General features: G+C 40.3%; 1 protein-coding gene across 1 annotated transcript in view; it reads left to right on the top strand.

Moving 5' to 3' along the window:
* Positions 1–13,803, top strand: part of LOC124552247 (vacuolar protein sorting-associated protein 13-like) — a 494,948-nt gene that overhangs the window by 21,426 nt on the left and 459,719 nt on the right. Inside the window, exons 7-9 of the mRNA XM_047126529.1 lie at positions 2,389–2,515; positions 8,986–9,223; positions 10,836–10,956. Of these exons, the coding sequence (XP_046982485.1) occupies positions 2,389–2,515; positions 8,986–9,223; positions 10,836–10,956 (486 nt within the window). The remainder of the gene's footprint in view (positions 1–2,388; positions 2,516–8,985; positions 9,224–10,835; positions 10,957–13,803) is intronic.

The following is a 13,803-nucleotide window of genomic DNA, read 5'->3' as shown; positions in this document are numbered from 1 at the left end:
GTAATTCGTGCAACTTTGGTAGCCGCAGTGCCAGAGTGGCACAGTAATTATCAAATCCGCCTAGTAAGCAGGGACCTGGAATCGAATTCAGGTGCTGGTACAAATTTTAATTCAGTGCTTCAGCCTCCATGAGTATCGTAGGTAAAGATGAGACTCAATATGTCTTGCAAACCTCAGCTATATTATTAACTACTTAACTGATTGTTTTTTGGTTGTTGGGGAAAGTAGTTTGCTTGCCACTGTACAGGATGGAAGGTGGAGAAGACGATTCTGTCAGGGGTGATTGAGAATTATAAATACAATAAAATAATTCTGTGTTTATTGCAGTAAGAATGTTTGCAATGGCATCTCCAAAAAAAGACAAGCTACACCGACAAGGACACCGCACAGTAATCAGGTTTTTGTATTGTTTATATTTATGTTATGTGAAGTTCAGAATTCAAATATTCATCACCCAAAGCAGTTTGATATAACTCCCAAAAATTCTTGAGAAAATTGTCTGAAGGTTTCCAAGAGTCTATATTTCACCAAAGCCAGAACATTTTTTTTTCCAGTGGGCTACTTAGTTCAACAGTAGAACGCTTGTCTGAGTGAGTATAAGGGTTGTGACTGTGACATGTGGAAGTTTGTCTGTCCTGAACACATGCTTGGATAGCCAAAGTGGTTAAGGGGAGCACTCGCAATAAGCGGGAAAATCTGAGTTAAAGTCTAGGTCTGGCACAAATTTTGATGTGTGTGGCAAACAGCTGACATTAACGCTTAGTCACAGAATGTGAATCTATTTTGTAAAATTTCGCTTCGGTTATGGTATTTTATTGTATGTTTTCACATGTTCTCACTATAAAATGTTTGTACATTTTTAGTGTTCTTACTTCTTTTGTCTAAATATGTTAGTACTACTTTTTCCACAGATTGAAGCACAAAAATACTTTTCTTGACAATTTCTTGTAACCTTAGTTGTTAGTATTTCTGGTAATGAGTGGGACAAATTGTCTTTTGGAAATTTTCATATCATATTCTAGACTAAAAGTAGATGCATCAAATATTTTTTACCAACATTTGAAATTATCACTAACTAGCAATGCTGTAAGTAGGAGAGGTGACCTTGAACTGCCTAGTTTCATGAAGACCACTATAACACGTAAATTTGCATTAAGTACTGCCCAACTTCTCAGTTTTTGAAATGTTTTTTCTTGCTGTTGCCAGCCTGGATTTTATATGTGTGGTGTCACCGCCAGACACCACACTTGCTAGGTGGTAGCCTTTAAATCGACCGCGGTCCATTAGTATACGTCGGACCCGCGTGTCACCACGGTCAGTGATTGCAGACCGAGCGCCGCCACACGGCAGGTCTAGAGAGACTTCCTAGCACTCGCCCCAGTTGTACAACCGACTTTGCTAGCAATGGTTCACTGACAAAATACGCTCTCATTTGCCGCGACGATAGTTAGCATAGCCTTCAGCTACGTAATTTGCTACGACCTAGCAAGGCGCCATTACCAGTTACTATTGATGCTGAATCATAATTTCCTTGTCTTGTTACAGACCTCACGCCAGCCTGCGTGAGCTAAAATGCGTTCCTTTCGGCTTCCTCTTGCAACCCGGTGTTGGCTCTCCTGCCAACCCACAATAATATGCTTTCTACTTTAGCAGTTGTCTGTCACTTTGTTACCAAAATAGCAGAACTCATCTATTATTTTCAGTGTCTTATTTCATGATTTTATTCCCTCAGCATCACCTGACTTAATTCAACTAAATTCCCCTTGTTTCACTTTTGCTGATGCTCATATTACAACCTATTTTCAAGACACTATCTGCTTCATTTGACCGATCATTCAAATCCTTTGCTGTCTCTGACAGAATTACAATGTCAGTGGCAAGCTTCATAATTTTTGTTTCTTCTCCCTGAAATTTTGCCCATTTTCCAAATTACTCTTCAGTTGATTGTGGTGTGTGTGTGTGTTTTTTTTTAATTAATTTTTTTTTTTTTTTTTTTTTTTTTTTTATAAAAAAAAGCACTTGTTCGATATACATATTGAGTAACAATTCTATGGATGGACTGCAATTCTGTCTTAGTCCCTTCGTGATTACTGTTTGCCTTGTATGCCCTTTGACTTTATAACTGTGGTCTGGTTGTAAATGACCTTTCATTCCCTATATTTTTATCCTACTGCCTCCATTATTTCGTAATGAGTTTTTAGTGTTTATCAGGCGTATATTGTCAGGTATGGTACGTATATCTGTTTATGTCAAGTGGAACATGCATCAGTAAACAGCAATGATTGTTCAGTGCTAAATTGAAACAGATCTTAAAATTAATGATTGAAACTGTCGTTCTTAGGATGGAGAACGGTTGACGCAGTTTTAACTGTGTACCTACTGTTGCAGGTGTCAGCAAAGAGCAGTACCAAGACTTGATTGAGCTTCTGGAGTCCATGGACCGCATGAACCGTGCTGCCCAATACCGGAAGTATCGCCCCCATTTGAGTTCCTATCGAGGCCACTACAAGCAATGGTAAATTTTCCATTACTTTTCTTGTAGTTGTGATGAATTATTTTGTTCGCAAGCAAATGTTTCTTATTGCAGAAATGGAACCTACATAACGTGTTAAACTTTATTATTTTGGGCTGGATACTTAAAGCTCACTACTTCACATTCACATTCATTTAGTAATGAAACAGTTACAGGTCATTACATCGAGCAAAATGCAACTTCTGGTTTTACCCATTCCAAGATACGTATTTTAGCACAATTGATCCAGTGTAAGTTGGTTATATGATTATGTAGATTCAAATTTGGTTATGTGACATAATGAGTTAGTTGGTGTTGATATACTTTTTCTACAGCTTGCATTTGCATGGTTTGTGCAAGCAAATTGTTACTAAAATTTAATTTGATTGGTTGCTTTTTAGGAATCTGTGCCTCAGTTGCTATAAATGGATCTATTACAGAATCACTCAGTCTGTCTGTCCTACTGTTAAGACACCTTTTACTCAGAGACCGGTAGATATATCAACTTGAAATTTGTCATAGTCTAAGGTTTATGGTTCCTTGGCAGTTTATAAAATTGAAGCTTCCAAGTCAGTGTTGTGAAAAGATATAGCCATTTGTCACATTTTTTTGGCATTGTCAGACTTACTCATCAAACCTGTTAGGTACTACCCGTTGACCTAGAATCATGAAATTTGACAAGAAGCAAGAGTTCATAGTACAATAAAAAAATTATGAAAATTGCTAATTTGTAAGTATATCAATAATTTTTTTGTTGCTATTTGTTTGTCTTTGTGTGTTTGTCCATCTGTACACCTGATGAGAGACTTTTTTCCTTAGCATTGGGTAGAGGTACCAATTTGAAATTTGTCAGATACTGCAGTATTCAGTCCATTGGTGTTATACATATTTTTAGTTTGCAAGTCTATGCAGTCAAAAGCTATGGACGTACAAGACACATATTTTGATACTCACAACCTCAGTCATCAGCACCTATAAAGAAACTATCTGTATAAAGTGGTCTAGCAGTAAAGCATGTGTCTGGAAACAGAGAGGTCAAGGGATCAACTCTTGGTTGGACTACAGATTTTTCAGTATCTGTTTTTGCTCAGCTTTCACCTCTCAATGGTGCGAGGAGTCTCCAGAAACAATACGTGGTTTGAATTTCACACTGAAGTCCCATATGGACAGGTATACATCATGTTTCTGTGCATAGGTGGCACAAAAACAATACAGTAATGTACATGATTACATCCATTAGCCGACACAAAAGCTGCCATATCATGGTATAGGCACACCTATTAAGGTGTGACCAAAGATCTTTAGAACCTATCTACGGATGCTCAGTAACATTAAGTAAGCTAATGGCACAATATTCACTGATATATTATGATCGTTATTCTCACATTGACTATATTACTAAAAGTAGTGAATCAAAACTCAAAAATCATGTCATGCTTCACATAATATTAGAAATTACAGTATGAAGTCCAAACTACAAAAAATTATGTTGGGCTTTTTAATGAGATGTGCCAGTCAATCTAAAAAATACAATAATACTGATGTAGTAACAAATACATCGTGTGATATATTAGCACCAATAACAGATTGTACACATGAGCTACATTGATTCTCTTTCTTTTTTTTCTTTTTTATAACTTTTATACAATGTTATAATAAAACTGAAAAACCATAGTTAGATTACACCATATCAGTACATTTATTTCACAATATGTTACAGTGTGGATGTTTGAATGTGCAGGTGTTATGTGAAGGAGACGAGACTTACTTTGGACTGCCTTTATGGACCAACTAAATTACAGTCCAACTTAATGTGAAAGGGAAGTATTAGGTACAGTTTTGAGGAAGGTAGTGTTATACATACAAATGTAACATTCATTGTCACATAATGGTTGTAAGTAAAGTGACCTTACACAGTAATCACAGGAACCATGGAATACCACAATGTGGCTTCCCAAATCATTGCCAAACCCACACCGTATTCCACTCTTGGGTTGCAAATTCTCCCAGAAGTTGGAAACAGTGTGAAACGTGACCGAACCACCAAATTACTTTCTTCCATTGCACCATTGTCCAGGTACCAAGGCGTCAACACAATGTTTTCCTGTTACGGGGGTTTGCATCTCTGATGAATAGTTTTGGTATTCAGCTTACCCTGCGATTCTGTGCTTATGAAGCTCTCTTCTTGGTGTTTTAATGCTGACAGAGTTCGCGAATGGGGCATTCAATTCTGCAGTGACTTTCGTAACTGTTGTCCTTGTACCTTTTGTCATAATCCTGTTCAGTGACCATCTGTCATGTTACCTAACACACAGTTTTGCTCACATTGTGACTTAGTGGAGGAGATTTTTTTCATTTTCTCTGTGTGTGCTGTAAATCTTTACAATTCTTGTTGAAACATACAACACTTCAGCTACACTGATCACAGAAGCACCTCACTATATGAACACAAAGAATTTGCCCACATTTGAGGATACTTAGCACTGATATAATGCATTCACAACTGCATGAACACTGTTCTGACCACCTTTGACATTGTAATGTATTGAGGACATTGAACAGGTACCATTCATGGTCAAATAGAACATTGCTAGTTGCAGGCATAGCTAGCATCGTCCTTTACCCTATATACTCCATTATAAGATTCTCCCCCCCTCTCCCCCCCTCTCCCCCCCTCTCCCCCCCTCTCCCCCCCTCTCCCCCCCTCTCCCCCCTCTCCCCCCCTCTCCCCCCTCTCCCCCCCTCTCCCCCCCTCTCCCCCCCTCTCCCCCCCTCTCCCCCCCCTCTCCCCCCCTCTCCCCCCCTCTCCCCCCCTCTCCCCCCCTCTCCCCCCCTCTTCCCCCCCTCTCCCCCCTCTCCCCCTCTCCCCCCCTCTCCCCCCCTCTCCCCCCCTCTCCCCCCCTCTCCCCCTCTCTCCCCCCTCTCTCCCCCCTCTCCCCCCTCTCTCCCCCCTCTCTCCCCCTCTCTCCCCCTCTCTCCCCCTCTCTCCCCCTCTCCCCCCCTCTCCCCCCCCTCTCCCCCTCTCTCCCCCCTCTCTCCCCCCCCTCTCCCCCCCTCTCCCCCTCCCCATTTTCTTTTCTTTCTTTCTTTCTTTCCCCCCCCCCCCCCCCCCCCCCCCCCCACACACACACACACACACACACACACACACACACACACACTCTCTTCAAATTCGTCACTTGAAAACTACGAGGTCAACTTATGTTAGCATATTAAACTAAAACTATTGCTGCTGTGGTCAATGTTTTTACATTGTTTAATAGATTGATATAGGGATTTTCTTACAAATACAGTTGGAGCTTGGGCTATTGAAATTACATGCACATTTATTTTGAAGATTGTGAAGAATAGGTAGGGCAAACGGTACTCGCACTCAAAAAGTTCAAAAATTTTGTGATATGCCAAAGTGCTCTATGCAGTATTGATCTTGCTCGAACGAGCAAGTGACATTTGTACTCTTACGATACTGCTGCAAGGGATACGTGAGAAACTATCGACTAGCCACCACAACAGTTGTTGTTACGCTTAAAATTTGACACTTTTGTGAAGTACAGAAAAACATAAAATTTATTGCTATAATCTTACAAACTCTTGTTCTATTTGAACAGGTTTGCAATTAAAGTTCTCATACATGTGTGGATACTGTACACAAACATTTATGGTGCTGTTTAAGTAGAGTTAACATTGAAAGGCAAGCATGTTGTCCTTCAAAACATGTTAGTTTATTCTGGATGCGAGGTAATATTTTATTTGATTATAAGGTACTATAATGATTTACCAAGCGGTTTGCAAATGAGAAATTTGATCACTGCTCCAATATCAAAATACTGGGTAACATATTACCACCTTTTAATCAGCTTTGGAACAAGATGGTGACAGTCAGATGCAGATGAAACAAGAAAGAAAATTAACCCACAGTTAAGTGTAAATAAATAAATTTAAAAAAATCGTATTAAACTGACTGTAATTGTTGTTATGAGAATAAATTACATCGGCAAGACCCTTCATGGAGATAGTACTGACAGACATAACTAGATAACAGGACTTTGCATGAGCCCATTTCAATTGAATTTAAGATTGGACAAATACACAACAATGACATACATTTCTGCAGGAGATGGTAAAAGCCTAGATAGGGTCCAGTGGCATACTTATGAGTACATGTTTCCTGCAACCATGTCATTGATGCTCACCGCGATTTATGACGAGAATTAACGAGGGTGTGTTAACTGCTGGTTCTGCGCAGCCAATGAGGGAGCGGTTGCCAGCTGATACGTGTGGAAGCAACAGACATTTTCACGTCAGTATAAGAGTGAAATCTGGCTTGTATTCAGGCAAAAACATCTGCGTTCTCAGGTTCCAACATAACTACAACCTCAGATACTGCAATGTATTTGAAAGAAACAGCAAAGTATATGTGACAGTGTAGATATAAATGTCATAACTGTTCTAGGATGATTGTGGCGATTAAAAGTAGTGACTCTGTGGCAGACGGGCTTAGTTAGCAAAAAAGGTAGAGAAGATAAAAATTAATGTAAACCATTTCTTTTTGTTTGTTTTATTTCTTCTTGTATTATAAAAATGTAGAAAATTAATAAATGCCTTAGTTTAAAATAGATATAATGCTTTTGACGCTGTTGATTGGAATACTCTCTTTCAAATTCTGAAGGTGGCAGGGGTAAAATACAGGGAGCGAAAGGCTATTTACAATTTGTACTAAAACCAGATGACAGTTATAAGAGTCGAGTGGCATGAAAGGGAAGCAGTGGTTGGGAAGGGAGTGAGACAGGATTGTAGCCTATCCCTGATGTTATTCAATCTTTATATTGAGCAAGCAGTAAAGGAAACAAAAGAAAAATTCGGAGTAGGTATTAAAATCCATGGAGAAGAAATAAAAACTCAGAGGTTGAACTGATGACATTGTAATTCTGTCAGAGACAGCAAAGGATTTGGAAGAGCAGTTGAATGGAATGGACAGGAGGATATAAAGTGAACATCAACAAAAACAAAATGAGGATAATGGAATGTTGTTGAATTAAGTTGGGTGATGCTGAGGGAATTAGATTAGGAAATGAGACACTTAAAGTAGTAAAGGAGTTTTGCTATTTGGGGTGCAAAATAACTGATGATGGTCGAAGTAGAGAGGATATAATATGTAGACTGGCAATGGCAAGGAAAGCGTTTCTGAAGAAGAGAAATTTGCTAACATCGAGTATAGATTTAAGTGCCAGGAAGTCATTTCTGAAAGTATTTGTATGGAGTTTAGCCATGTATGGAAGTGAAACATGGACGATAAATAGTTTGGACAAGAAGAAAATAGAAGGTTTCGAAATGTGGTGCTACAGAAGAATGTCCCGAGTTCGAGTTTCGGTCGGGCACACAGTTTTAATCTGCCAGGAAGTTTCATATCAGTGCACACTCCGCTGCAGAGTGAAAATCTCATTCTGGAAACAACATAATGCTAATTTTTTAAAAGGGGAGTCATCTTATACTCTGATAAATACAGTATGTTTGAGCATGTATTTTCTATGATGTTGCTGAATACTCGGTTGCTGAATATGCTGCCCCAGTTTGGGAAAAATCAGCGCATGCAAAACGAGTGGATCCTCTGCTGAACGATGCCTGTCGCGTAATCACGGGATGCCTAAGACCCACCCCGGTTAGCCAACTTTATTTGCTTAGTGGCATAACTCCACCCAACATCAGACGAGCTATAGCAAGCGAAGCAGAGCACCTGAAGCAGCTGCGCAACCAGCGCCATCCCCTCTTCGGACAAAACCCTCCACACACACGTCTAAAATCAAGACTGAGTTTCCTCACCTCAGTTCAGCCGCTCGAAACCTCAAAACAAAGGGCCAGATTGTCAAAATGGCAAGCAACACTGCCTACGGGAGACCAGGCACCTCTAATCTCACCTAACGAACAATTGGCCTCTGGAAATGAACTAAAATGGCCATTATGGAGAACCCTCAACCGCCTACAAACTGAGGTGGGCAGATGCAACGTAAACATGTGTAAATGGGGACACCGAGATGGGACGGACACGTGCCAGTGCGGACAGACCCAAACAATGGACCACCTCCTGAAATGCAGCAACATGGGGGAAGTGCGCAGGAAAGATGATCTGGCAAATGGTACGGCAGTGGCAGTTAAATGCGCTGAATTTTGGCGGGATGTGATATGATATATATACTATGTTTGTCTTTATATTGTAATGTGACTCCCCATTTTGGGTTTGTTTTATTTATACATATGTGTATGGAATTTGTATTTGGGTGTATATGTAATATGTGGGTTGCCTATGGCTTGGACACGATTAAATAAATAAATACCGTATTTTTATCTAACACTTGTAAACTGAAGATAGCATAATGTTTTGCGCCGTTGCATTGGTTTTCCCTTACTAGTCACATTTGTAAACAAGCACGTAGCTTTCGAGCCATCGCGGACCTAATACTTTGGCTTGTTAACAGGTGGAAATTTGCATACCAGTGTGTGCTCGAGGAAGAAGTGCGGCGGCGCCGTCGTAACTGGAACTGGGAGCACATGAAGGCACATCGGACGATGTGCAGGCAGTATGCCGAGCTGTACAAGGCGAAGCTCACAAAGGGCTCGAAGCTGCCCACCGACCAGCAGGCGGCGCTCGACCGCTGCGAGAAGGAGCTCGAACTCACCAACATCGTCATCATCCGCCAGAGGGTAGAGGTGGAGGTACGTGCACTGGATGGCATTTCTCTAAACTTTTTTAGCTTTCTAATGGTGGTAGCTACATGATATGGCCTCTTGTGGTACAGAATTGTCTGCATAGGTGAGTTACGATGTACACAGAAACAATGTATTGACGAACTGATGTGTGACATGATTAAATACTACAAAATATAGTAAGTGTGCAGAAGTCTTCTTTTGAGTGTAGGATTTAGATACTGAATACAAAGTTAGAAGTGTGTGTTTTTCTTGACTTTTAGGCTTTAACTTATGTTCCCAGAATGAGATTTTCACTCTGCAGTGGAGCGTGCGCTGATATGAAACTTCCTGGCAGATTAAAACTGTGTGCCGGACCGAGACTCGAACTCGGGACCTTTGCCTTTTGCAGGCAAGTGCTCTACCAACTGAGCTACCCAAGCACGACTCACGCCCCATCCTCACAGCTTTACTTCTGCCAGTACCTTGTCTCCTACCTTCCAAACATCACAGAAGCTTTCCTGCGAACCATGCAGAACTAGCACTCCTGAAAGAAAGGATATTGCAGAGACATGGTAGAGCACTTGCCCACGAAAGGCAAAGGTCCCAAGTTCGAGTCTCGGTCCGGCACACAATTTTAATCTGCCAGGAAGTTTTTTTTAACTTATGTTATTCTATATTATTATTATTTTGCATGAAATACTGAGTTAGTGGAATTGTATAATGTAAGTGGATAGATAAAAAAATCTACTGACCATGTGGTGGCAAGAGAACACACCTATTATAGTTACTATGTATGTGAGCTTTTGGAGGCAGTGGCTCCTTCTGGCGGAAGGGCTGAAGGGGAAGGAAGAGGGGTGAAGGAAAAGGACTGGTGAGGTTCAGGAAAAGCGGTAGAGTTCTAAAAAGTCACCCAGAATCCCAGGTCAGTGCAGACTTACTCGACGGGATGAGACGTAAAGACTGACTGACTGTTGTGGACTGCACCAGACGAGGTTTGTAAACATGATAGCTTTAAGGTGGAAGATAGGATAATAAGCAAGAAAGAGATTACTGTTAAAACATTGTGCACAAATTAATAAGAGCAAAAAGGTAAGTGCATTGTATGTGATAGAGATACATGTCGGGAAATTAAAGATGTAGAAAACTAAAAGGGGGCGAAGAAAGGAATAGTCAGTGTGAAGAAATGCTGAGCTAGAAGAAATGAAAAACAGGTGGGTGGTGAGAACCGGGAGATTTTTGTGAGAGCCACTGTAGTGTTCGAAAGCTACTGTTAATTCTGTTTCCTGTTACGTTTCTCTGTGCTCCATGCATTGATCCACTATAGGTGAGTGGTTGCTGTTCCCTTATTTTATGCACCTGTTCAGTAAATTTTAAGCAGCTTCAGTGTTTTAATAGTTGGGCCACATTGACTGTAGCTCGACAGTAAGGAAAGGTAGATTAGTGTCTGTGACAGATGTTGTTAATCCAGGGTATCTCGTTAGCATATTGTGCTACATACAGTCAAAGACTTTGCCAAGGAAAGAGAATGTACCAAAGGCAGTGAACATAGGTTACGTTACAAAAGTTACTCTGCTACTGTTAAGAACACACTACACAGCAGAAGAAACTTAAATTTCATTCTCTCTCTTTGTCCTCGCAGGCAGAGCGAATTTTGGCGGCAAAGAAGCAGGCTCAGAAGCAGCAGAGCTGGTTTGGCGGTTTCAGCTGGTGGGGGAGCAGTCCCAAACTCGAAGAGGACACACTCTCTGCGGCAGCCATCGGTAAGCATATTTGCACGGTCTGACATTCACTCTCGTTTTTGTTGTGTCTGCACAGGTCTGTGATTGTGAGATTTGTGGCAGTCTTCAAATGTGATCAGTCTCCTCGGAAATAATTACACACTGAGGTTCAATTGACACCCCCTTTTGTATTATTATTATTATTATTATTATTATTATTATTATTATTTTCATTATTATTCATTATTGTGTGGCCTGTAGGTACTGATGCTTTCAGATTGCAGCCTACATCCATTTCAACTTGTGCACCATATCAAGTCTTGGCCTCCCTGTAAAATTCCCCCTCCTGCTTCCCCCATCTCCATATTTCCAACCCTTACTAAACTCATTGATTCCTCGATGGCTTAGACTATGACCTATCAACTGATCTCCTCTCTTAATCGGGTTCTGAAGTAAAGTTCTGTTCTTCCCAGTTCAGTTCACTAGTTTTTCATTAGTTTGTTTGATCTGCTATCAACTCTCTGCGTTTGTCTGGATTACCATATTTTAAAAACTTCTATGCTGTTCTTGTCTGAACTTCTTGCCTTCCATGTTTTACTTCTGTACAGGGCTACACTCTCAACAAATACCTTCCAAAGAGACTCCATAATACTTGAATTTGTTAACATTTTGAGAAACACTTTGAAAAATTTTGGGCCCAGGGAACCAGCCTTTATGCCGTTATTTCAAATATTACTGTTATATTTGTGTTTAATGTATCTTGAATGGTTGTGCGCAATAAAAATGACCAAGCTTCAAGGTTTATTTTTCATTTTTATTTTAGTTGTTTGATAGATTACAAAATTTACAATAGTGATGACAGCAAATATAATTTTTTCTCCTTTAAAAAAGTGTTTGGCATGAGTTATTCAGCAATTTCACACTTAATTGGTTTTTATATGGAGAAGCCTGAGCTTTTCTGGCATGCAGAGAGGTGTGTTGTGCCCAGGGCAATACTAGTTTGTTCCTTTCCTGCTCTTTTTGCCACTAATTTGTCTCATCTCACCTGAAAAAAATCTAGGCTTCCAATGTTAGATCTGCTTCTTCATCAGATTCATCTCTAAAGAAAGAGATAAAGACAAACAAAGCAGAACTAAACCATAATTACTGTAGCCTCTAACTTCTCTGTGTTTGGCACTGAGTGTAGTTTATTTATTTATGTATTTACTTATTTATTTATTAATTTAACCTGACTTGACCAGGGCTATCAAGCAATCTCTTACATTGGAGCAGCGTTTCACACATACAGGACATTTTTACATCATAGTTACCTAAGAAATAATAATTTTAATATGAGAAATAGCGTTAAATGATTTGAGTTTCTTTTGTGACATTATGAGCAAATAATACTATGAACTAATAGTTAGTACTGGCAGTACTTGTACTATTGCTGCTGCCACTGACAGTGATTGTATATGTACTGAAGGAAAAAATATGGTTTTTGGTGTTATTTGGTAGTTACAAAGAAAACAAAACAAAACATAGCCGATAAAGTAAAAACATACAATGTTTGTTATACTTCCTGGTAGATTAAAAGTGTGTGCCGGACCAAGACTCGAACTCGGGACCTTTGCCTTTCGCGGGCAAGTGCTCTACCAACTGAGCTACCCATGCATGACTCATGACCCATCCTCACAACTTCAATTCTGCCAGTACCTTGTCTCCTACCTTCCAGACTTCACAGGAGCTCTTCTGCGAATATTGCAGAACTAGCACTCCTGGAGGAAAGGATATTGCAGAGACATGGCTTAGCCACAGCCTGGGGGTGTTTCCAGAATGAGATTTTCACTCTGCAGCGGAGTGTGCACTCATATGAAACTACCTGGTAGATTAAAATTGTGTGCTGGACCAAGACTTGAAGTGAGGACATTAGCCTTTCGTGGGGAAGAGCTCCTGCCTGTGAAAGGCTAAGGTCTCTAGTTAAAGTCTCGGTCCAGCACACAGTTTTAATATGGCGGAAGTTTCATATCAGTGCACACTCCCCTGCAGAGTAAAAATCTCATTCTGGATACCATGTTTGTCAAACTATTAAACATATACAAAGGATTTTGTTTTTTGGTGAGCGGAAAATTCAAAAACGTTTCTTTCATATCTTTACATAGGTGTTCATCATGTCCACCTTGAGATGCAGGGCATATGCCAATGCGGTATTCAAATTGTTCCCACACTGCAGTGAACATGCTTTGAGTTGCAGCTTCCACAGCTGCTGTTATTCGATGTCTCGGTTCATTCATTTTTGTTGGTAATGGAGGTACATAAACAGTCTTTTATAAACCACCACAAGAAATGCATATACAGTTAGGTCCGGTGACCTTGGGTTCCAGTAATGTAAGGCTGAATCATTTGATCCAGTTTGTCCGATCCATTGTTCAGTTATCCTTTGATTTAAAAATTGCCGCACTTCCAGATGCCAATGTGGCGGTGCCCCGTCCTGTTGGTAAATGGAGTCATTCAAATCAGTCTTTAACGCTGGCAAAAGAATGTTCTCAGCCATATCAAGATATGTACTTCCTGTAACAGTGTTCTCCGCAAAGAAAAGTGGACCATACGCCTTTTCCCATGAAAGTGCACAAAACACATTAAGTTTTGTAGAGTCCCTCTCATGTTGTACAACTTCATGTGGTTGTTCCGACCCCATATTCTCACATTGATAGTTCACCCTTCCATTTAAATGGAATGATGCCTCGTCACTAAACACTAAGTGTGGAAGAAAACTGTCATCCTCCATCTTGCCAAGAACGAAATTACAGAACTCCACCTGTTGTTGGTCATCTTAATGAAGAGCTTGCAGTAGCTGAATTTTGTTTAGTTTCGTATGTGAATGTCAATGCAACAAACACCATATGGACA

The sequence above is a fragment of the Schistocerca americana genome, chromosome 10, assembly GCF_021461395.2.
Source record: "Schistocerca americana isolate TAMUIC-IGC-003095 chromosome 10, iqSchAmer2.1, whole genome shotgun sequence".
Taxonomy (NCBI): domain Eukaryota; kingdom Metazoa; phylum Arthropoda; class Insecta; order Orthoptera; family Acrididae; genus Schistocerca; species Schistocerca americana.
Note: the sequence above shows the minus strand (reverse complement) of the source record. Positions and strands in the feature narration are given on the sequence as shown.